The sequence below is a fragment of the Capra hircus genome, chromosome 26, assembly GCF_001704415.2.
Source record: "Capra hircus breed San Clemente chromosome 26, ASM170441v1, whole genome shotgun sequence".
NCBI classification, from domain to species: Eukaryota; Metazoa; Chordata; class Mammalia; order Artiodactyla; family Bovidae; genus Capra; species Capra hircus.
Window position 1 is genome coordinate 28,960,687 of NC_030833.1, and position 21,553 is coordinate 28,982,239.

The 21,553-nt window shown below is 38.8% G+C and overlaps 1 protein-coding gene across 3 annotated transcripts in view; it reads left to right on the forward strand.

Moving 5' to 3' along the window:
• C26H10orf76 (chromosome 26 C10orf76 homolog) overlaps window positions 1–21,553 on the forward strand; it is a 167,776-nt gene that overhangs the window by 33,158 nt on the left and 113,065 nt on the right. For all 3 annotated transcript variants that reach the window (XM_018041317.1, XM_018041319.1, XM_018041318.1), the window contains 7 exons: window positions 578–671; window positions 5,535–5,636; window positions 9,126–9,184; window positions 10,712–10,777; window positions 12,001–12,070; window positions 13,144–13,204; window positions 21,436–21,524. In XM_018041317.1, the coding sequence (XP_017896806.1) occupies window positions 578–671; window positions 5,535–5,636; window positions 9,126–9,184; window positions 10,712–10,777; window positions 12,001–12,070; window positions 13,144–13,204; window positions 21,436–21,524 (541 nt within the window). The remainder of the gene's footprint in view (window positions 1–577; window positions 672–5,534; window positions 5,637–9,125; window positions 9,185–10,711; window positions 10,778–12,000; window positions 12,071–13,143; window positions 13,205–21,435; window positions 21,525–21,553) is intronic.

Here is a 21,553-nt window from a genome sequence, read left to right on the forward strand (position 1 = left end):
TGGCAAGGATGGCTAAGGAAGGTAAGGGAAAGAGGAGTCATTTCTTTTGGTTCCTAGTGGATGTCTCCACCCATGTTTCTGCCTCCCCACCCCACACACTCTTGTTTGTGGTGGAACAAGGAGGGCTGCCCTCTGCATAGCCCTTCTTAAAGTATCTGTTATCCCATTGGCTCACATGCACTTACTAGTTGACTTATGTGGTCATCAGAATAGTCTATAGATATGTTTTAGGTTGATCAGATAAATAGTCCCTTCTCAGATTCAGATAGGACTGCAAGTGCCCTTTTTTTTTGTGTGGAATATTTCTGTGTATTTGTTTACCCCAGTTTTTTATTCATATGGTTCTGTAGGTAGACTTACATAATGGGAACTTAGTTACTTAAAGAAAACTAGCCTGCAGAGCTTATTAGAGTTTAGCAAGCATCAACAATAATCGGTACTAGTAGGAACTAAATGTAGAAGCAGTCTCTCCTCAGTGAGCTTTCTGTCTATTTATGAGGCCAGGAATACCAGAAAGGTTAAGCAGAGGACACCCACAATCTTCTCTTTTCTTATCCTTATCTGTGTTCTCTTTCAGAGTCATCCAGAAATGGGCTTGGTGACAACCCCTGTCAGTCCTGCTCCAACAACCCCAGCCACACCACTTGGGACCACGCCACCCTCCTCTGATGGTAAGTCCATCACCTCCTTTGTTTTCTTGATTAATACAATCTTGAATCTTTAGGGGTGAGTGTAGGTTTTTTTTTTTTTTTTTCTGACAAAAAGCATAATTGTTAGTTCTTTTGCTTAAGAAATTATCTTTAGGATTCGTGAAACTCTAAAGAAAAGATAGTCCAATGCTTTCCCCTATATAAGAAGCTATGAAACTCCAGCTTGTCCTCCTTAGGGAATGGTTGTAGAATCATGGAAATGCTAGATTTAAAAGAGACCTCAGAGATCAGTGATGCCTGTCTTGCCAAACTCAGGGTACTTGTGAGGCTCAGATGAGATATTTTATGAATATCTCACTGAAATAAATGTAAAATGGTAAAATCATCTAATGTTATCATTTGACAAATGAGGGAATTGAGGCCAGGGGAGTATGAGGTTTGCCTAAGATTAGTGAGAGTTGACACTAAGAACCTTGCATGGATCATGGTTGGGACTGTGCCTGTTTTGTGCACCATTAAATGTCCAGCATAGTGCCTAACATGGTTACTGCTTAGTAAATGTTTGTTGGCTAAATGAATGAGAAAGTGAACTTGGAATTTGCTCACTGTTATGTGTCTGCCAGGCAAACCCAGTTAGAAAATGACAAGTGTGTAACAATTGGTAATTTTCTGGGTATTTAAGATTTCTCTCCTTTAAAAGATAACAACAACAACAAAATTCTACTGTATAAATCTTATCGCTGGAATTTATGAAAAGGGTAATAGAAAAGAAATTAAGAATTTTGCCCAACAAACTTTGTATTAACCTGAATTGGTTCTAATGGCAGCTGAGTGTGCTTGAGGGAATAACTTAACCTAAAAATAGTCTTTATTAATACTTGATGTTTTGCCTCAAATGTTGAACTTATTTTGGGTAAAAAAATTGTGCCCCTCTACTGTCTATATTTGACCTGACCATCTTTGCTCTGCTGTTTCTCCTTTAAACTTTGGTATAACACCTGTGGCATTAGCATTTCAAGGTAGTACAAGCAGTATTAGTACAAAAGTATTACTGGTAGGTGCCACTGATTTTCATGTCTGGTAGCAAATTGGATCTGTTTTCAGTTGATAGTCAAATTCCAAAATACAGATTTCCCCTGTTCTCTGAAAGCAGAGCTTTCCTACACAACCTTTTGTAAGCTGAAATTGCGTAAAGCAAAGAAGCAAATATCTTAGGTTGCATCTTGTTAATGGATGCACAGAGTAAATTTAGATAAAGCACAGATGCTCACAGACGCAGTTCAGAACTGGGTGGCTTGATTCTTACATGCTGCGTGTAGTTTGTGGGGAAGGAATTGAGTGGTATCACTCTCACTGCTGGGGATGCCAATGCCTCTGTTACAACTTGCTGCAAAACAAACGCTGCACACTTTTCGTTTTTTGCCTTTTGTCTTTGTTTTGTCTCACCCTATCACTCTTGTTTCTTGTTACTTTCATTTCTAATTGTTGATAGGTGGTAGGATTTTTTTTCTACTTTTCTTTGCCTGAATTTGAGAAAGTAAAGTTAAATGTGTATACTTAAAAAATTTTTTTCAGCTTTATTGAGGTGAGCTGATACGCATATACATTGTGAGAAAATTCCCCGTATCTATTAACACATCCGTTACCTCATGTATTTTTCTTTTTCTTTTTTCTAGGGGATGAGAACATTTAAGTTCCACTCTCTTAGCAAATTCAGCTATACAACATAGTATTATCAACATGGTTACCATTTTAATATATTACATTAGATCTTCAGATTTTGCTAATCTGAAAGTTTGTGTCCTTTTACCAACCTCTCCTTATTACCTCCATCCCCTAACCCCTGACAACCACTTATCTACTCTCTCTTTCTATGAGCTTGACTTGTTCTTTTAAGATTCCACATGTAAGTGATGCCATATAGTGTTTGTAGTATCTTGGCTACTGTGAATAATGCTATAATGAACATGGGAGTGAAAATATCTCTTTGATATCCTATTTTCACTTCCTTTGTATATATACCTACAAGTAGGATTGCTGGATCATATGGTAGTTCTGTTTTTAATTTTTTGAGGAACCTTTATACAGTTTTCCTTAGTGGTTACACTGATTTACAGTCTCATTAGCAGTACATAAGAGTTCCCTTTTCTCCACCTCTGTACTAATACTTGTTATCACTTGTCTTTTTTTGGCCACATGGCTTATGAGATCTTAGTTCCCAATCAGGGATTGAACCTGGGCCCTCTGCTATGAAAGCCCAGAGTCCTAAACACTGGACCTTCAGGGAATTCCCTCACTTGTCTTTTTAAAAAAATTTAATTAAAAAACTGTGGTATAGTTGATTTACAATGTTATATGTTTCAAGTATACAGCGTAGTGGTTCACACTTTTAAAGATTATACTCCATTTATATTGGAGAAGAAAATGGCAACCCACTCCAGTAATCTTGCCTAGAGAATCCCATGGGCAGAGGAGCCTGGATAGACAACAGTCCATGGGGTCACAAAGAGTCAGACACAATTGAGTAACTAAACAACAAGTAGTTACTATAAAATATAGGCTATATTCTCTGTGATATGTGATATATCTTTGTAGCTTATTTAGTATATATAATGGTATGTACCTGTTAATTCCCTACGCCTATTCTGCCCCTCTCCATTTTGCCTTTTTTTCTTTTTTTTTTTTAACATTTATTTATTTTGGCTGCACGAGGTCTTTGTTGCATCGTTTGAACTCTTATTTGGTGCATATGGGATCTAGTTCCCTGACCAGTAATTGAACCTGGGCCCTCTGCATTGAGAGCACAGTCTTACCCCCTGGACCACCAGGGAAGCCCCTGCCTTTTTTCTGAAAAGTGAAAACCGTCTTTAGACTTTGCATTAGTGAAAACAAGTACTAAGATAGTTTTTTTTTTGGTGGAGGCGAAGTGGCTTTTGTAAAATGAGCTTTTGAAAAGCAGGGCCTACCTGTATCTTAATGAGAAGGAACATGTAGTAGGACTGCCTGCTTGTTCTCTGCTTATTCTGCTCACCAAATAATATTCCAGCAGAAATAGTTTTTTTTTCCTTTGATGATGAATCCTTCCTGGTTACCATGGATATCAAAAGGCTTGTGTGTGTGTGTGTGTGTGTGTGTGTGTGTGTGTGTGTGTGTGTGTGTGCGCGCGCATGTGCACACGTTTGGGTTCGCATAGGTATATCTACACACACACATATATCTTTGTCTATATCTGTATATCTGATTTCATGTGATGTTGGGGTTTGGCTGCTTTAGAGAACCACCTTTCAAACTGTTCATTGTGAACACTTCCACCCACACACTTGATTATGCAACTTGATTTGTGCTTACTTACTTACAACCAGTGAGGTTTTACTTTTTCTAGTGGGAAGATTGGAGTCAGCCCACTTTCAAATAACTATCTCCCTTGACAAAGGCTGTTGGGAAGAATTACAAAGCCAGCGATCAAGGAATAACTCTTAGGAAGCAGATTTTGATTTGTGAGGGATTTTATTCTATTGATATTGCTTCTATTTTTTTTTTTTAATTTTTCTTCCCTCTTAACTTATTTCCTTTTTGTAGGGGTCCTAAGTCTTATAACCCTATCCTCAAGTTTTGGTTTTTTAATTGGTTTTTAATATAACTGGTGCTCAGTGGCCTAGTTATATTTAAAGGTATGTCACTGTTGCCATTATTTTTATAAAGTCAGCAGTTTAGCTATAACAACGTTCGTTCTCAGTTCAGACTTGACATTTGACAACTCAGCCGTGGCATGGGAGGATTTTCTTGTAAACTAAAAATACATATACTTCTGTATTTCTAAGTATTATATAAGACAGTTTTCTAGTTATCTCTGTGTTTGAGTCGGGGGAAAAAAGTCCCACCTACCAGACCAGTGCCTCTTTGTATTGGACAAAGGAAAGATTATGGGTTCTGAGCTTCAGAATAGGCTGTAGTTTGAAATGACAGTCTCAAGTCATTAATCTATAACATGAATTTTAAGATATATTAGTATTTCAGCTGAGTTTTCATGGGTGAAAATATGACAGAAAACTACAGATCCTCTAGTTTTTCTAGGCAATCATGAGTTTCCTTTTTTTGTATATTATGTCTTAGTGTAAAAGTACTTAAGATGTCTAAATCTCATTTAAAATATTAGAAACTTGGGAATCTGTATTAAGACTATTCTGTGTGGGTCAGCCCTAGTCTGGTCCTTTGTTGTTTATTGTTACTGTGGCACAGAGAATGTGAGCAGGGGTAGTGTCTCCAGCAAGCAACTTGGTATATACAACTCTATTCTCAGTCAGTAATGTCCACCTGTTTTCAGCCTGGTATTCCTTAAGTTCCCTTTTGTGGGGAAGGGATTAAGAAGTAGAATTTGAATGTATTTCTGTCTTAACTTTTTTTCTTTCCATCTTGCATATTTCCAGCCTAAAGGCTCATTCTCTGAGCAAGATTTTTCCATATTAGGAATGAATTGTCATTTATTTTAAGCAGTAGACTCATCAAAGCAAGGCTCATTTATATTCAATACAGCTCTTTCACTTAGGTACAAATTAAAGTGCTTTTTAGAAGGGCCTTGAACCCTTTTGGTTTGCTTGGAACTAGAAAGTGGAATCAAAATACCCTTCTTAGAACATTGGGAGAAAAGCACTCTTCCTTTAGACAGGCATTTTTAGATAGGAGAGAAGTACTTTGGGCTTAATCTTGGGGGTAGGAAGAGCTCTAGAGGCCTAGGAAGACTAGATGATAAGCACTCAGTCTTTCCTCTGTTTTGGAGAAAGATTCTTCTGTGATTTTCTTGCCTGCTGGCAAGTTGTCTGTATAGGTAGAAGTGTTAAATGGAATATGTTACAGGCTGAATGCATTTTATCTGTTCTATTCCAGTTATAAGTTCTGTGGAACTCCCACTGGATGCAGATGTACAGACCAGTAATCTACTGATAACCTTCTTAAAGTACAGCTCGATTGTCATGCAAGACACCAAAGGTAAGGCATTCTCTTCTGAGAGCTCAGGAAGCAGGAGGTGGTAGGTAGCTGCTTAGCATGATCAAGGAGCAGCATTAATACTTGTAAGCTTTGACGAGATGACCCATTGGGACCTCCTTGCAAAGTGATGGTCCTGATTACTGGAAAATTTCTCACTGCCAGATGGCAATTAGATGGTGTTGGGAAAACCTGGAGCTGGAGCTGGAGCGGGAGTGCTCCAAAATAGAATAGAGAAAATAAATTGATCTCTACAAAAACTAGCAAGTCTTCTTAATAGATTTTGGTAAGTAGATGCAAACTCTTTGTGTGGGAAGTGAGGGGATTATTAGCATGTTTCAGGGAATTCCCTTTTGAGGACAAGAACTGAAAACATCATCTCATAGTGAGAATTAGAACTGTTGTGCAGAGTACAGTAGGAAGAGGTGAGATTCAGTGTTTTTTTAACACTTAAAATAGAAGTGTTAGTCCTCGTCCGTGAAATGCAGAATGGAAGTGGGAGAGAAATAGGTATTAGAAAAGCTTGATGTTATTCTGTCTAGTTTTCCTCTTCTTCTTCTGTTGATGATTTTTCTATGATCTTTTAACTGGTGGTAGGGTAGTGGAATAGTTGGGCTAGAAGAAGAAATTGGGAAGAAACCCAACAAATTCTGTTCAGTATGTATCTCAAGGTTTTTGTTTTTTTAAGCCTAGTTTTTTCTTTAAACTGGATCTATATGAATGTTTACAATTTTATTTATTTATTTCTAGTATATATATCTATTGTAAAATACACATCATGTAAAATTTACCATTTTAACTATTTTTAAGTGGCACTAAGTATAATCCCATTGTTATACATGCATCAGTGTTTCCTGAGGCCATTGCTTCTCCTTTTTGGAAATCAGTAACCTCTCCCTTTTTCTGGAAATACTGCAGCAACCACAGAAAGATGTGACCCTGAAAATAGATTTCTAGCTTTGCTTGATATAACACAGTGAATTGAGGCCCTTGACACTCACTTTTAGCTTTAATGGTTATATAATCCTCATTGTACTGGTCACTGTGCCATCCATAAAATAAATAGAAGGCAAAATTGAGGGTAGATTAATTGCAGCGTGCGTGGTCTCAGGCGGTTTCTGTAAATAATAGCTGGGTTAGATCTTTGCTAAAAGGAAGCCTTAATATGGTAGGATAAGGCAGCCTAAATATGGTTAAGTATGATGAAGAGTTAATTTCAAAACGATACCTGTGTGGCTTCACTGGCCCAGCTCCCTTCCTGTTGATTAAGACCCTGACCTGGCTAACAGGATCTCATTACGTTTTTAGTGGCAATAGAAGCAGCTTTTTCTTGGCTCTGCTCCTCCTTCCCCTCCCCCCGGTACTATTTTGTCTTCTTTATTATATATCATTTGCTGCCTATGAAAATACTTTAAATATTTATTACTATTAGATTATAAAGTTTATAATAAGCATAATAAATAGCATAGGATAAAAAGTATAATAATAAAATGAATGTATGTGAACTTATCAGTCAACTTAAGAAACTATTAATGCTGTTGAAGCTACCTGTGTGTCCCTTCCCCAGCTATTCCTCTCCTCTCCATGGTTCAGAATTTTGTGTTTATTATCACCTTGATTTTGGCTGTGCTTTCAAAGTCTTTTTTTTTTCCCTGAAGTTATTCTGTCTTGGTATTGTCACCCTGAGGGAATATCTGCTCATGCTTTAAGATAGGCAAGAGATAAAAATACTAAAAATATATATCTGTGCATACATAGCCTAAAGTTGATAGAGCAATGTTTATGATGTTTGGTGTGATTAAACTTATTTTTTATTGTTCTTGTTTTTTTGGGCTTTTATGAATTTTAAAAATGAATAATAATGAAATATGCCTTAGTTTTGTAATCAGGAACAGTTTTTTAAAGTGGAGAGATAGCTGCAGGCTTTTCTGCAAGAGTTGCTTATCAGCTTTTTGGGGAAAGGGAAGGATAGTGCCAGAGAACTCTGTGACCAGGAGAGGTAGAAGAGTCTTACAAATTTGGGGAAAAGGAAGGATAGTACCAGAGAAGCTTTGCGGCCAGGGGTAGGTAGAAAAGTCTCACAAATCTGGTTTTGCATCAGCAAGGCATTTCTTTTCTGGCTGCTTAGGCACTCTGCTGTAAGCTCCAGAATGTCAGATAGGATCATCGTCATTACTCTTTTGCACCGCCTATCCCTAAGGAGAGGTAAATGTATTTCTTTGACTACGACCCTCCTTATGCCTTCTAACTGTCAGGTTTTGGTTTATAGATTTCATCTTTGAGGAAGTAACAGGTTAATGTCAGGATGAGTACTGTTAGCTAACTTTCATAGCACGGTAATCTGTTAATAGATCTCTCCAGAATGGACTTCAGTCTGGGTCCTGTCAAAGCTAATTTGAAACAACATAAGCCATTTTTCTGTTTTGGATGTGCTGGTATAACCCTCTTTTTACCTCCACTTCACCACCTCACCCACAAACATCCTAGAAAGCAAAAAAGTTATAATGGTTCTGGTAATTGGCAGTGATGGGTTAGCTCTTTCTGGGTCCTTTGTATGGGCTTAGAGCCCTGTTATTGAGGTTGCTTTCTTTTTTAATAACTAGCATGTGAGTTCTGGGAGGCCACAAACCTTTCTTTAGTCCAGTACTGTATCTCTACTGCCTAGCATAGTGCCTGCCACATGTGTGTATGCTCAGTCAGGTCCGACTCTTTGTTACCCTCATGGACTGTAGCCCTCCAAGCTCCTCTGTCCATGAAAATTTCCAGGCAAGAATACTGGAGCGGGTTGCCATTTCCTCCTCCAGGGAATCTTCCCGAGCCAGGGATGGAACTCACGTCCCCTGCATTGACAGGCAGATTCTTTACCACTGAGCCACCAGGGAAGCCCTACCTACCACATAGTCGTTAATAAATATTTGTAGAGTGAGTAGCTTTGGCAGGAAGAAAAATGATCAAGAGTTCCCAACTTTCCTGGTTGTAAGTAATGTTCACATTGTAAGGAGAGCGTGAGCTGGACCCTAGTTTCCAGTTAATTTTTTTCTGGTTCTGCTGCCAGTTTACTATGAACAGTTATAAAAATGCTCTAGATTTTGTGGTAGATGAGTAAAGATGGTGGTGCTTTAACTAGTGAATGAGGTGGACTTGGAAAAGGAATGGATCTGATTGTCCGGAACCAAAAGGCTGATATGGAAACAAAAGGGCATGGCCCTGATTTGGGCCACAATTTTAAGGACTGTTACAATAATTGAATGGTTCCCAGGAAGATGTTTAGCTGTCTGTCATACTACCAGAAGACTTAAGAAAAAAAATCTTATGGGAGAATTCTTTTGTCTAGAAGAAAAGCAAGAATTACTTTAGTAAAACCTTGATTTTCATTCATGAATTTTTTAGGGAAAGAAAGTGTGAATGTTCTTTTTGATGATACACATCTTTATTCTCTATAGAAATATGGTCTGGATGATTTAGAGAGAACGATTTATTTTTTCTTTTCAGATGAGCACCGGCTTCACAGTGGCAAACTCTGTCTGATTATCCTTACATGTATTGCAGAGGTAGGTCTCACCAGCCTTCTGGTATGAGCTAATCTCTTACAAAATGCCCTGTTTTCTACCCTTCTCTCCTGTTCCTGTCTCTTGACTTTTAGGGACCTAAAGTTTGGGAGAGAAAATCTTCCCCCTTTATATTATCTCCTCCACTGGAATGGAAGCACCAGTAGGTCCTTTGTCTTCTTCGCCAATGTTTTCTCAGTGTCTGGCACGTAGTAGAGGGTCAGTTAGTATTTACTGCATGACTTCATAATGAATTCATATGATAACTGCTATAATTGAGAACTGGAAGATTCTAGTTCTTAAGAGTTTGGAACTCTAAAGAGACTTACACCTCTTCAGAAAAAAACAGTCCTGTCCCTTTAAAACTATTTATATTGAATCTTTTGCATTTAGCAAAATGAAAAAAGGAGCTCAGGTTTCTGTGGGGAGAGGTGGAGAGAAAAGCTAAGGGATGGGCATTGGAAACTGAGTAAAGTTGGGTTGATTGTAGTTTGATGAAGAACAAGAACCAGAGGGTAAATAAAGAAGAGAAGATGCAACTTGGGCTTTGGAAAGAGTCACTTTTGGTTGAATTAATTAAGCCTGAACTCACCTTATATCTTGTTGGTAACAGAGGTCTGGCAGAAATTGAGTCAATTTAGAGCTGAATTTATAGTTTCAATCTCCTCCTTCACTTACTCCTCATTCGGATCTTTTCTTTCCCAAGAAAAATAGTTAAGGTGTGGTCCATGTGGAGCACAGATCTCCCTCAGTCTTTCCATTTTTATGTTTGCTGTGGAAAGTTGACCTGCTTTTCACCAGGTTAGGAGTAGCCGTAGAAGAGTTGCTTATTAACAGTGGGCCTGGTGTAATTGCTTTTCAAAAATCTAAGAAGATAATTAAAGGAGTTGTTTTTCACAAATTGTAGCAGTTCCTAGGAATTGGAGTTTGTAGGCATGTCAGATCTTCAGAAAAGTTGTTGGGAAAGAGCCAAGGGATGTTTATTACTGATTCATTGTGAGAGTCTTTTGATTTTCCATCAGTCTTCAGCAAAGCCAGGGATATACAGGGTCTTGCCTGTTGCCATGCTGCCTGAGTAAGCAGTTTTCTTTTGCTGTGCCAAGCCTGTTCCTGGTGTAGTGCAGACCTTTCTTCTTAATCTCAGATCCTTATGTGTAGCCTGCACATGTAACTGGCAGTCCCTATGCTCCTTGGGCAGATGGGAAGGAAGAGAGAATAGGAAAACAGATTCCTCTCAGCATTTGTCTCAAGTGCCTGTGCCTTAATTTTTATTGTTTGTAATTTGCTTTGAGATTTTTGGCCAGTTAGAGGCCTACTGGGAAATTACACTTAAGTGAAACCTCATGGCTTAAGTAGGGCTTGACATAAAGGCTGTAGTCTTCTCCTATTAGCTCTCTAACTGGTCCTTGAAAGGAGTTCTTTTAAGACCTGTAAATCCTTGGACTTTAATAAGAGTATAGATTATAGATAGATTATAAAAGGGGTTTATAGCTCTCATTCCCTCCTTATCTGTGTTTTTATTTTTATTAGGATCAATATGCCAATGCATTTTTGCATGATGACAACATGAATTTTCGAGTAAACTTACATAGAATGGTAGGTATGACTTTTACTTATTGTTTTTTCTTAGAGGAATTTTTTTATGTTGGCAGAATTGGAGACGATGACATTGATCCTACTAGAACAGATGTGGGTGGAAATTCATCCTAAAGGGCTCTAGCTTAACTGCTGTTCAGAAGACACATGCCTGTTGTTGGAATTTTTTGTGTGTGTCTTAGAGGTGTTACCTACTCAATAGAGGGTGGAAAGATCCACAGTCACATACCCATGGCAGTAATATTATTGTAGAATGTATCAGGGGACTTCTCTGGTGGTCCATTTGTTAAGATTCTGTACTTCCACTGCAGGAGGCATGGGTTTGATTCCTGGTCAGGGAACTAAGATCCCGCATGCCACCCAGCATGGCCAAAAACTTAACAAACTAAAAATAAGCGAACAAAAAAACCCCAAAAAGGTATATCTTGACATTGAATGTATCAGTAATGTAGATTTCAACAAGGAGACGGGCCTAAGCCTTTTGTTTTCAGAATATACTGTGATTTTTGATTGGGTGATGCTAGATCCTGCTTATTAGATTTATTCATCTGAGAGGTGGGAGAAATAGAGTATGAAGGATCAAGGAGTTTCCTAAAACTTGGAGGTATGTTCAGAAATAGCACCTTGAGGTTTATATTTAAAACTTCCTTTAAAAAAAGCTTTTCCTTTTTTTTTTGAACTGCTAACTGTTGCTGCCTCTACACAGCCACATTCTCCCTTTTTCTTACTTACTATTTTATCAAAGAAAAATACTAGTGTATCTCTTTTGTTGTCAGTAATGTCACTTATATAGATAAAATCAAAGCAAAAAGAATAGCTTTCCCCTTATAGTATGCATCAGTGCCCTGTGGGGCTATGGTCTTGCTGTGAACTGTGTTTTTGTCCCAGGCCTGCATCCATAACTGAGAAGCACTTATATGTCCTCCCTGCCTCACCCAACACCCACCACTTGAAAGAGAAAGGAAAGGTAGCTTCTCTGTAGTAGTGGTTTTATTTTATTATTGTGGTTTCTTCTTTTGGCCAGGCCATGTATCTTATGGGATCCTAGTTCCTTGACCAGGGATTGAACCTGGGCCCCCAGCATTGGAAGCGCAGAATCCTAATCACTGGATCACCAGGGAATTCCCAGTAGTAGTGATGTTATTTGCATGAAAAAAAAATGATGGTGAACCATTGGATGTTAGTTCAGATGTCTTATAATCTCATTTCTTATTTGTGTAAAGCCTATGAGACACAGGAAGAAGGCAGCAGACAAGAACCTTCCCTGCCGTCCGTTAGTATGTGCAGTACTGGGTGAGTATCATCAAAATGGGCATGTTTCTGAGCCAGTGATAGGTTTTCAAGTTTAAGATAAGGGATAGATCCTATTTGATGTGCTTCCTCCTCAGAGAAGAAGTTACTAGTTGTATTTCTTCCCTGGCCTAAGAAACCATGTTTCTTGTTGAGTTTGATAAAGCAATTCCAGTGAATTTAATGTTCAATTAAAGGGTGCCCTTGTTCAAAGAAAAACTTCTTTCTAGGGAGACAAATATCTAAGCTTGATACATAAATTTGTAAACTTTATTACACCTGATAAAGATCTCAAATTCTTCCCTCCATTTCTTGGTCCAAATTGATGTGTCAGTGGGCCAGGAGGCGAAAGTTCAAGGTTTAGACATACAAAACTTCCTCTGAGTAAATTAAGCTGAGAGGAGCTGACAGAGCTGACAGATAGGGGGCTGTATTGCAAGTAATTTTGTCTGCCCAGAATTCTGCATTTTCCTCAGGGGAATGATCTGAACTCTTAATCCCATTTCACTGTAATATTCAGCCCTACTTCCTAAATCTACTTGATTTTAAAAACAATAATTAAGACTATATAGTAAGCTTTTATTGACCTAAACCTCCCCAGTCCATTTTGGTCAATATCTGTCAAGCTGAATGTTTTAGGAAGATAAGAAAGACTGATATAGCTTTAGAGTTTGAGTCTCTGGATACACAGATGTGATCCATACCTGTCTCTCTGCTTGCCTCATCACTTGGTTCTCAGAATATTATTTCCCTCTGGCATTTTGCATTAGTGCCATGGTATGAAATATCTGTCCAGTGAAATCTCCCTTGTATCTGAGTTTATTGGCAGGTCAAAGTATCCTTCTGAAGTGGAAGGGTAAACTAATTTTCTTGTTACCTTACAAGTGGCAGGTGGTGAAAGTGTTGCAAAAAGTGCCTTATATAAAATAGATTTAAATGCATGTTAATAAAGATGTGGTTAGTTGATGCCACTCAGCATGGGTGTAAGGTATACTGATAAAGTTTTTCTCCCAACTCCAAAGGCAAGCAATGAATTTCATTCTGATTGATATGATTTTTCTCTTTTTCCCATTCAGACCTGATGGTGGAGTTTATTGTAACACACATGATGAAGGAGTTTCCTATGGATCTTTATGTGTAAGTACCATGGTTCATTTAATGTGTACAAATCTATTTTATAGAATTAAGTGTAAGAAGTTTAATAGTCACAAAATTTTTATGTATACATCACTTCAGGAAAAGCACATATATATGCAGAGAAGTGTCAGGGAGTGTTTTATGGCCTGGGTTTATACATTTTTCCAGAAAGAGGGGAAAGCACAAACCACATATCTTCATTATCACTTTTAGGCATACTGCATGAAGAATAGGGCTGATATGTTGAAGCAGAGATCATGGGTGACTCTTGTATCCAAACATGGAATACCAGCAACCCACTTAGTCATCCCTAGACCTTGGCATCAAAGGAGTCAGCAGCATTTAGAAGGTAGGAAAAGGCCAGAGAGAGAGATCTTTTGGTTCAGTCTTAGCCTACATTGTACTAGCAACCTAGTCAGGATTCTGCTAGCTAGTTAGATTGTGTATATATAGTGGCCTGTCTGGGAGTCTCCTGCCTCCCGAGGAGATCTGATTGTCTGTCACAATTCTTTACAACCAGTATAACTAGAAACATCTGAAAGTCTTCATATTTTAATAAAGTTTAAGCCTTTAGGCTTTCTCGCTTCTTTGCTCTTTTAGCATTCTTTTCATTAATGCCTAGGAACAGCTGTGCCATGTTAGTGTGATCTCAAGTATATGTATTTTCTTTATTCCTTAAAACACATCTGGATTCAGTCTGACAACAGAATTAGTACCTCCACTTTTTCAAGTAAGAGAGAAGTTTGGTGCACAGCAAGCTTCAGTTCAGTCGCTCAGTCGTGTCTGACTCTCTGCGACCCCATGAATCGCAGCACGCCAGGCTTCCCTGTCCATCACCATCTCCCGGAATTTTCTGCTTATTTTAGACGGGATTGCTGAGCGTCAGTACCTCAAGGATTATATTTGTTTTGCCACAGGCTTTATTTTTACTTACTTATCTTATGTTCTAGTATATAGTTTTTTTTTCTTTTGTAATATATTATTATAGTCTTAGTTTACTCATTTTCCAAGGAAGGAAACTGAGGCTCTGAAGGTTGGATTATTCTGTTAGTAAGCACCAGTGTCTGGACTTGAACCCAAGTTTTCTTACAGTAAATCCTAAGTTGTTCCCACCCCTTGTCAGGTGTATTATCTATTGCTGTGTAACAAGCTACTCCAAAACATAGGGGTTTAAAGCAGACATTTATTACTTCATAGTTTCTGTGGCTCAGCGATCCAGTAGCAGTTTTCAGTATAGGGTTTGATAGGCCTCAGTCAGTATATTAGCTTTGAGGTGAGGTGAGGTGAAGTCGCTCAGTCATGTCCAACTCTTTGCGACCCCATGGACTGTAGTCTACCAGGCTCCTCCCTCTATGGGATTCTCCAGGCAAGAGTACTGGAGTGGGTTGCCATTTCCTTCTCCAAGGGGTCTTCCTGACCCAGGGATCGAACCCGGGTCTCCTGCATTCCAGGCAGACACTTTAACCTCTAAGCCACCAAGGAAGCCCATGTTAGCTTTACTGGGGCTCTACTGGGGCTGGAGAATTGCTTCAAAGCTTACTTACAAGGTTGTTGGTTCTCAGTTCCTAGCCATGTGGGTTGTTTGACATGACAGCTGACTTTCTCCAAAGCAAATAATTCAAGAGAGAAAGTAAAGGAGAGTGAGAGCGCAAGATGGGCCTTAGGGCCTTTTATAACCTAATCTCAAATGACGTACCATTTCTGTTGGTCTCACAGACCAAGCCTAAAGCAGTGTTGGAAGGGACTCCATAAGGATGTGAATCCCAGGAGTTGGGGTCCATTGGGGGCCATCTTGTGGGCTACCATAGTTGCATATATACATTGCATCACCAAGATTCAAGCTCAAGTCTGTCTTAGAGACTGTACTCTTTCTTAAGTACTACTATGATAAATGACGAAGAAAAGATTTGTACAGGGTGACTAATACTCACTGGGGCATCAGAGGAGGCTGTGCTTCACCTGAGTAATGAAGAAATAGTAGGCAGGTTTTGTATGCAGAGGAGTGGGGAGCAACACCCCAAGCAGGGGACCGGCATGTTCAAAAGCTTGGGGACTTGATAGTGTGGCCTACTTTGGAGAATAGAAAGAAATTCAAGAGGATTAGAGTGTAAGGGTGCATGGGGGAAGGACAAGAGAGTAGAAAAAGTGTTACCGGAACTAAGTAGATGATGGGTAACAGTTACGGTGGGGATGACATAAGACTGTGTTCAGCACTTAGAGTTATGGATACCTATCTGTCTACCCAAACCCTCACATCCCAGCCAGTGAACCTGATCTTCCCTCTTCCCCCTGGTTCCTGCTTTTTTTTTTTTTTTTTTGCTTTGCTTTGCTTTCTCAGTTCCTTTTCCACCTGCTTCCTAATTGAATGTCCTGAGGTTAGGGAAGATGGAGAAGATAATGAGGCATCAAGCTGACAGAGGCTAGGCAGAAGGTCCCACCCTCAGGCTGAATTCACTTTCTCCATTACTACCCCTGGGCATATTTCCATATCTGCCTCCCCCACTTCCAGCCCTCTTTCCAGTTTCTGGCATTTGGAGCGTCAAGTCCTTTTTAGGTGAACTTATCTGCTCCCAGCTGGGCACCAGGCCAAGGTGCTGCTCTCACTTCTCATTATATACTGCTTTTCAGCAGCATACAGCACAATGAGAAATTGAAAGTAAAATAAATTTCTATCATTTCAGATAAGTTTGTAATCCTCCTGGTAAAATATGAAGCAATACGGAATATGGAAAGACTTAATACTCAGGCCAGAATCTGGGTCAGAAACAAAATAGTTTCATATCTGTGTGTGAATGCTGTAGGTATAGTAATAATGGAGAAAGGTGCTTATACAGGAAAAAAAAAAAAAGAAAGTTTTGCCTGGAGCAGTAAGAGGTAGGAAAACCCAACCAATTAATTTCCTTTTCTGGCTGCTACTCTTTGATTCTTGCTGCCAACCCCTACTGCTGGCACAGGATTGGGAGTTAGGGGAAATGGTCTCTGAGGAGAGAAAACTCTCCTTTAAATTACTCCTATGTGGAAAACTTGGACTCTTTCTAAATCAGGAATTCTCAGACCTTTGGGTAGAGACTTCAGTAGACCCCACAAGAAGAGTTTCAAGTTAAAGTGGAACTGTCTTATGTTGAAATAGGAAACTGCTACATGCATAAAAGAAATGCCCTAAGCTGTCAGTTTGGAGTCATTCACCCAGCATATCTTTAAGATCATAGCAGTTCTTAACATTTGCATTCTGTTTGGTAACTAATATAAGTTACTGAGACCACCAGGCAAATAATGTCCCTTGTTGGGTGGCTTCAGGAAAAGGAACGGAGCCTGGAGTGGATATAAAAAGCCTTTGAACCAGAGGGGGCTGGCACCAGAGTGTGGTAACGTAGGTGGTGTCTCACTGCTGCTCCACAGTGGCTCAGTGCTGGGAGGATGTTGTCAACAGAGACAGGGTACAGCTGTCCAGATCTAGGACATGTGAAAAGTGCTGGTGTCCAGGAATGTTCTGTGTGTGGGTGGTCATGCATGGACGGTGGCCAGCCACCCTTGCTGGCTGCAGTACCAGTTTCAGCCCCAGGGAGGGACCTAATGACTATCAGTTTAATGGCAAATTGGTAGAATAGTTTGTATTTTCCTGAGTTAAATCATGGCTCAAACGAGGGCATCCTGTAGCTACTGACAGCTGCATCACATGGAAGATCACACACAATTTCTAAAAATCAGCAAATGTTTTGGAAAGTATTAGGAAGATTTACACTACAATTTATATCACTTTGTAAGTGGTTTTGATACAGTTTATTTAGAGAATGTGTTAATCGCTCAGTCATGTCCGACTCTTTGTGACCCCATGGACTGTAGCCCATTGGGCTCCTCTATCCATGAAATTCTCCAGGCAAGAATACTGGAGGGGGTTGCCATTCATTTCGTTCTCTGGGGAATCTTCCCAACCCAGGGATCGAACCTGGGTCTCCTGCATTGTAGGCAGATTGTTGTCTGTCTGAGCCACCATTCTGTATTTTCTATACTCTGTTTAGAGAATAAAAGGGAATTATTTAAAAGTTTTGTTATATGTATTTATATATTTATATTTGTCTGGTTTGTAAAATATTTTTAATATATACTGAAGTCTTTTAAGAGAGATCTCTGTCATTTAGTCCTCTTATAAAATTCTGTCTGAAAGTCTCCTGTAAGACCACTTAGAACTATGAGGAATGGAAAGAACAGAGAGATGCGAATAATGAGGCAAGTAGAATAGGCTAGTGAGGTAGCAGTGTGGGCCCATTCCATTATTGGAATTATTTTGAAAACTTGCTGGACTTTAACTTACAAATTTATTTCTCTTCATTTGTGTCTTTGATATGTTGTCAGGCACTTAAATGTCCCTGTGTCTCACTCCATAAAGGGAAGTTTGTCGTGCTTTTGTTGTTGCTGTTGTTGGTGGTGGTGGGGTTGTTGTTGTTTTTTTTAACCCCTTTTTCTTTTGCCCTCTGCTAAGAGGCCCAAAAAATTAGCTGTCACCATTTTTGCTTGATTTCATGAGCTGTCATATTGACATTCTTCATATTGAGATGATGTCTGCTGAACTTAGTAGGATCTCAGGATACTCTGTCTCATATTAAAACCCCAGAACCCGAGAGAGTCTTACTCTCACCTCTAGAAGTATTGTCATTCAGCTGAATTTCAACTGAGGCATATTAGATGTGGAGAAGCCACTTTTTGCTGCACCCTTTTGCCTGGCTTATTTCTGTTTTCTTTGCTTAATTCTTTGGTGTCAGAAGAGTTTCGGGAGAAAGAGCCTCTTTATTTGCCTGAAACTAGCAGACTATCTAGATCTAATTTCCAGAACTTAACAGTTTAGTTTTGGTAAGACTTAAGTGCTAGATCTTCATTTGGTTTGCAGTCAGTATTTATGGAACTAATGAAGATAGGTCTGACAGTTTCCTGTGAATCTTTTGGTTTGTGTGATGAGCTTGGAGCTTCAGAAAAATATGTTCTAAGACTTGGGCCTCTTTCCTCCCACCGCCAGTCTACTTTCTGTCTCTATATCTGCCTATTTTGGACATTTTATGTAAATGAAATTATATATTATGTGATCTTTCATGACTGACCTTTTACTTAGCATACTTCCAGGATTTTATCCATGTTACAGTGTTCCTTTTTATGGCCGAGTAATATTCCATTGTTTGGGTGTACAGCATCATTTCATTTATCCATTAATTAGTTGACAGACATTTGGGTTGTTCATACCTTTAGCTGTTAGCATTAAAATCTATATTAATTTGGTTTGCAGAAACAGAATCTTGTTGGGGAGTTCCCTGCCAGTCAGTGGTTAAGATTCTACGCTTCCACTGCAGGGGGAACAGGCTCTAGCCCTGGTTGGGGAACTAAGAGCCTGCAGCCACACAGGTGCCCGCCCCCTCCCCCCCCAAAAAAAAAAAAACACAGAATCTTGTTTTAATGTACCTTTTTAAGGTGAAATTGAACATTATAGGAAAATGTTAACTTTCCGTATTTTTCCTCTTTTGGGGGATGGAGGGGTTTGTTGTCCATTTCCTTTGCCCATCTTTCTTATTAGGTGTGTTGTTATTTTTTCTTATCATTTTATATAAACTCATGTATTAAGCATAATAACCATTTCATGTCATTTGTTGCAAATAATTTCCCATATTTGGCTTTTAATTTTAATCATTACAACTTTTTTAATCAAACAAGGTTTTTATTTTTTCAAATTTACTTTAAAGGCTTTTAAAGAAATGCATTCCTATACACTAATAATGAGAAAGTAGAAAAAGAAATTAAGGAAACAATTCCATTCACCATTGCAATGAAAAGAATAAAATACTTAGGAATATATCTACCTAAAGAAACTGAAGACCTATATATAGAAAACTATAAAACACTGATGAAAGAAATCAAAGAGGACACTAATAGATGGAGAAATATACCATGTTCATGGATTGGAAGAATCAATATAGTGAAAATGAGTATACTACCCAAAGCAATTTACAAATTCAATGCAATCCCTATCAAGCTACCAGCGATATTTTTCACAGAACTAGAACAAATAATTTCAAGATTTGTATGGAAATACAAAAAACCTCGAATAGCCAAAGCAATCTTGAGAAAGAAGAATGGAACTGGAGGAATCAACTTGCCTGACTTCAGGCTCTACTACAAAGCCACAGTCATCAAGACAGTATGGTACTGGCACAGAAGACATACAGATGGCTAACAAACACATGAAAAGATGCTCAACATCACTCATTATTAGAGAAATGCAAATCAAAACCACAATGAGGTACCACTTCACACCAGTCAGAATGGCTGCGATCCAAAAATCTGCAAGCAATAAATGCTGGAGAGAGTGTGGAGAAAAGGGAACCCTCCTACACTGTTGGTGGGAATGAGAACTAGTACAACCACTACGGAAAACAGTGTGGAGATTCCTTAAAAAATTGCAAATAGAACTGCCATATGACCCAGCAATCCCACTGCTGGGCATACACACTGAGGAAACCAGAATTGAAAGAGACACGTGTACCCCACTGTTCATCGCAGCACTGTTTATAATAGCCAGGACATGGAAACAGCCTAGATGTCCATCAGCAGATGAATGGATAAGAAAGCTGTGGTACATATACACAATGGAGTATTACTCAGCCATTAAAAAGAATGCATTTGAATCAGTTCTGATGAGATGGATGAAACTGGAGCCTAGTATACAGAGTGAAGTAAGCCAGAAAGAAAAACACCAATACAGTATACTAACACATATATATGGAATTTAGGAAGATGGCAGTGATGACCCTGTATGCAAGACAGCAAAAAAGACACAGATGTGTATAGTGGACTTTTGGACTCAGAGGGAGAGGGAGAGGGTGGAATGATTTGGGAGAATGGCATTGAAACATGTATACTGTCATGTAAGAATCGAATCACCAGTCTATGTCCGATGCAGGATATAGCATGCTTGGGGCTGGTGCTCGGGGATGACCCAGAGGGATGTTGTGGGGAGGGAGGTGGGAGGGGGGGTTCATGTTTGGGATCGCATGTACACCCATGGTGGATTCATGTCAATGTATGGCAAAACCAATACAGTATTGTAAAGTAAAATAAAGTAAAAATAAAAAGTTAAAAAAAAGAAAAAGAAATTCCAAAAAAAAAAAAATTTATTTTGGCTGCAGTTGGGTCTTAGTTGCGGTGCGTGGGATCTTCATTGCATCATGCAAAACATTTCTTCAGGACCTTTTGTTGTGTTCCTCTCTAGTTGTGGTATGTGGGCTCAGTAGTTGTGGCCCATGGGCTTAGTTGTTCCACAGCATGTGGGATCTTAGTTCCCCAACCAGGGATCGAACCTACATCCCCTGCATTGGCAGGTGGATTCTTAACCACTGGACCACCAGGGAAGTTCCAAGATTTTTATTTTCAGGAAGTAAATTTTATCAATATTTTCCTTTATACATTCACTCATAGCTTTTTAAGCTTTCAAAATTCTTCCCCAGTCAGAGATGAAAAAACATTTTTTTGTTACGTTTACAATGTTTAAAAATGTCTTTCATTTTTCAGTTTATTTGGAAATATTCTCAAAAGCATTTTTGTTGTTGGGATGTGAATAATGTTTAATAGTCCAGTGATCTAGAATATCACTGCCAGTATAATTTTTGTGATTATAAAAATGTTCTGTTTTTCTGTGTTGTCCAATATGGTAGCCACTAGGCACACGTGACTTCTGAGTTCTTGATATGTGTGGTTAGTGCAACCGAAGAACTGAATTGTTAGTTTAACCTTTAATGTAAATCAAACTTTAAATATTATTTAAAGTTTGATTTACATTAAAAACATATTTAAATAGATCTAAAGTCTTAAGTTCTTTAATTTTACATCTTTGCATCCCATGTTTGCAGTCTCGAATGTAGTCTCATTTTGGTTGATGGTGCATTCTTCCTCTGAGGAAAGATACTCAAGGGAATGGTAAAAGTAGTGCCTAATTGAATACTGACTGAGATGTGGTTATAACTCCCTTTTTCTAGAGATAGAGGAATTAGCACAAATAGCATTGTGTGTGTTTTGGGGTGGGGTTTTTATCCATGAGAAAGTTGCAGAAGTTCCTTTCTTTCCCATGTGTACAGATTCATATCCAGTGGTGTTTGTGATCTTAGCAAAAGTTGCCTTGTTAAAGAAAGGGTATCTGTGTTGAGTTGCACTGTAACTTTAGACTTATTCCAGTTTTTCTTTTTCTGTTCCAGGCGCTGCATTCAGGTAGTACATAAACTACTTTGCTATCAGAAGAAGTGTAGAGTACGCCTGCATTATACATGGCGGGAGCTCTGGTCAGGTAACTTTCTCTTTTGAATTCATCATCTT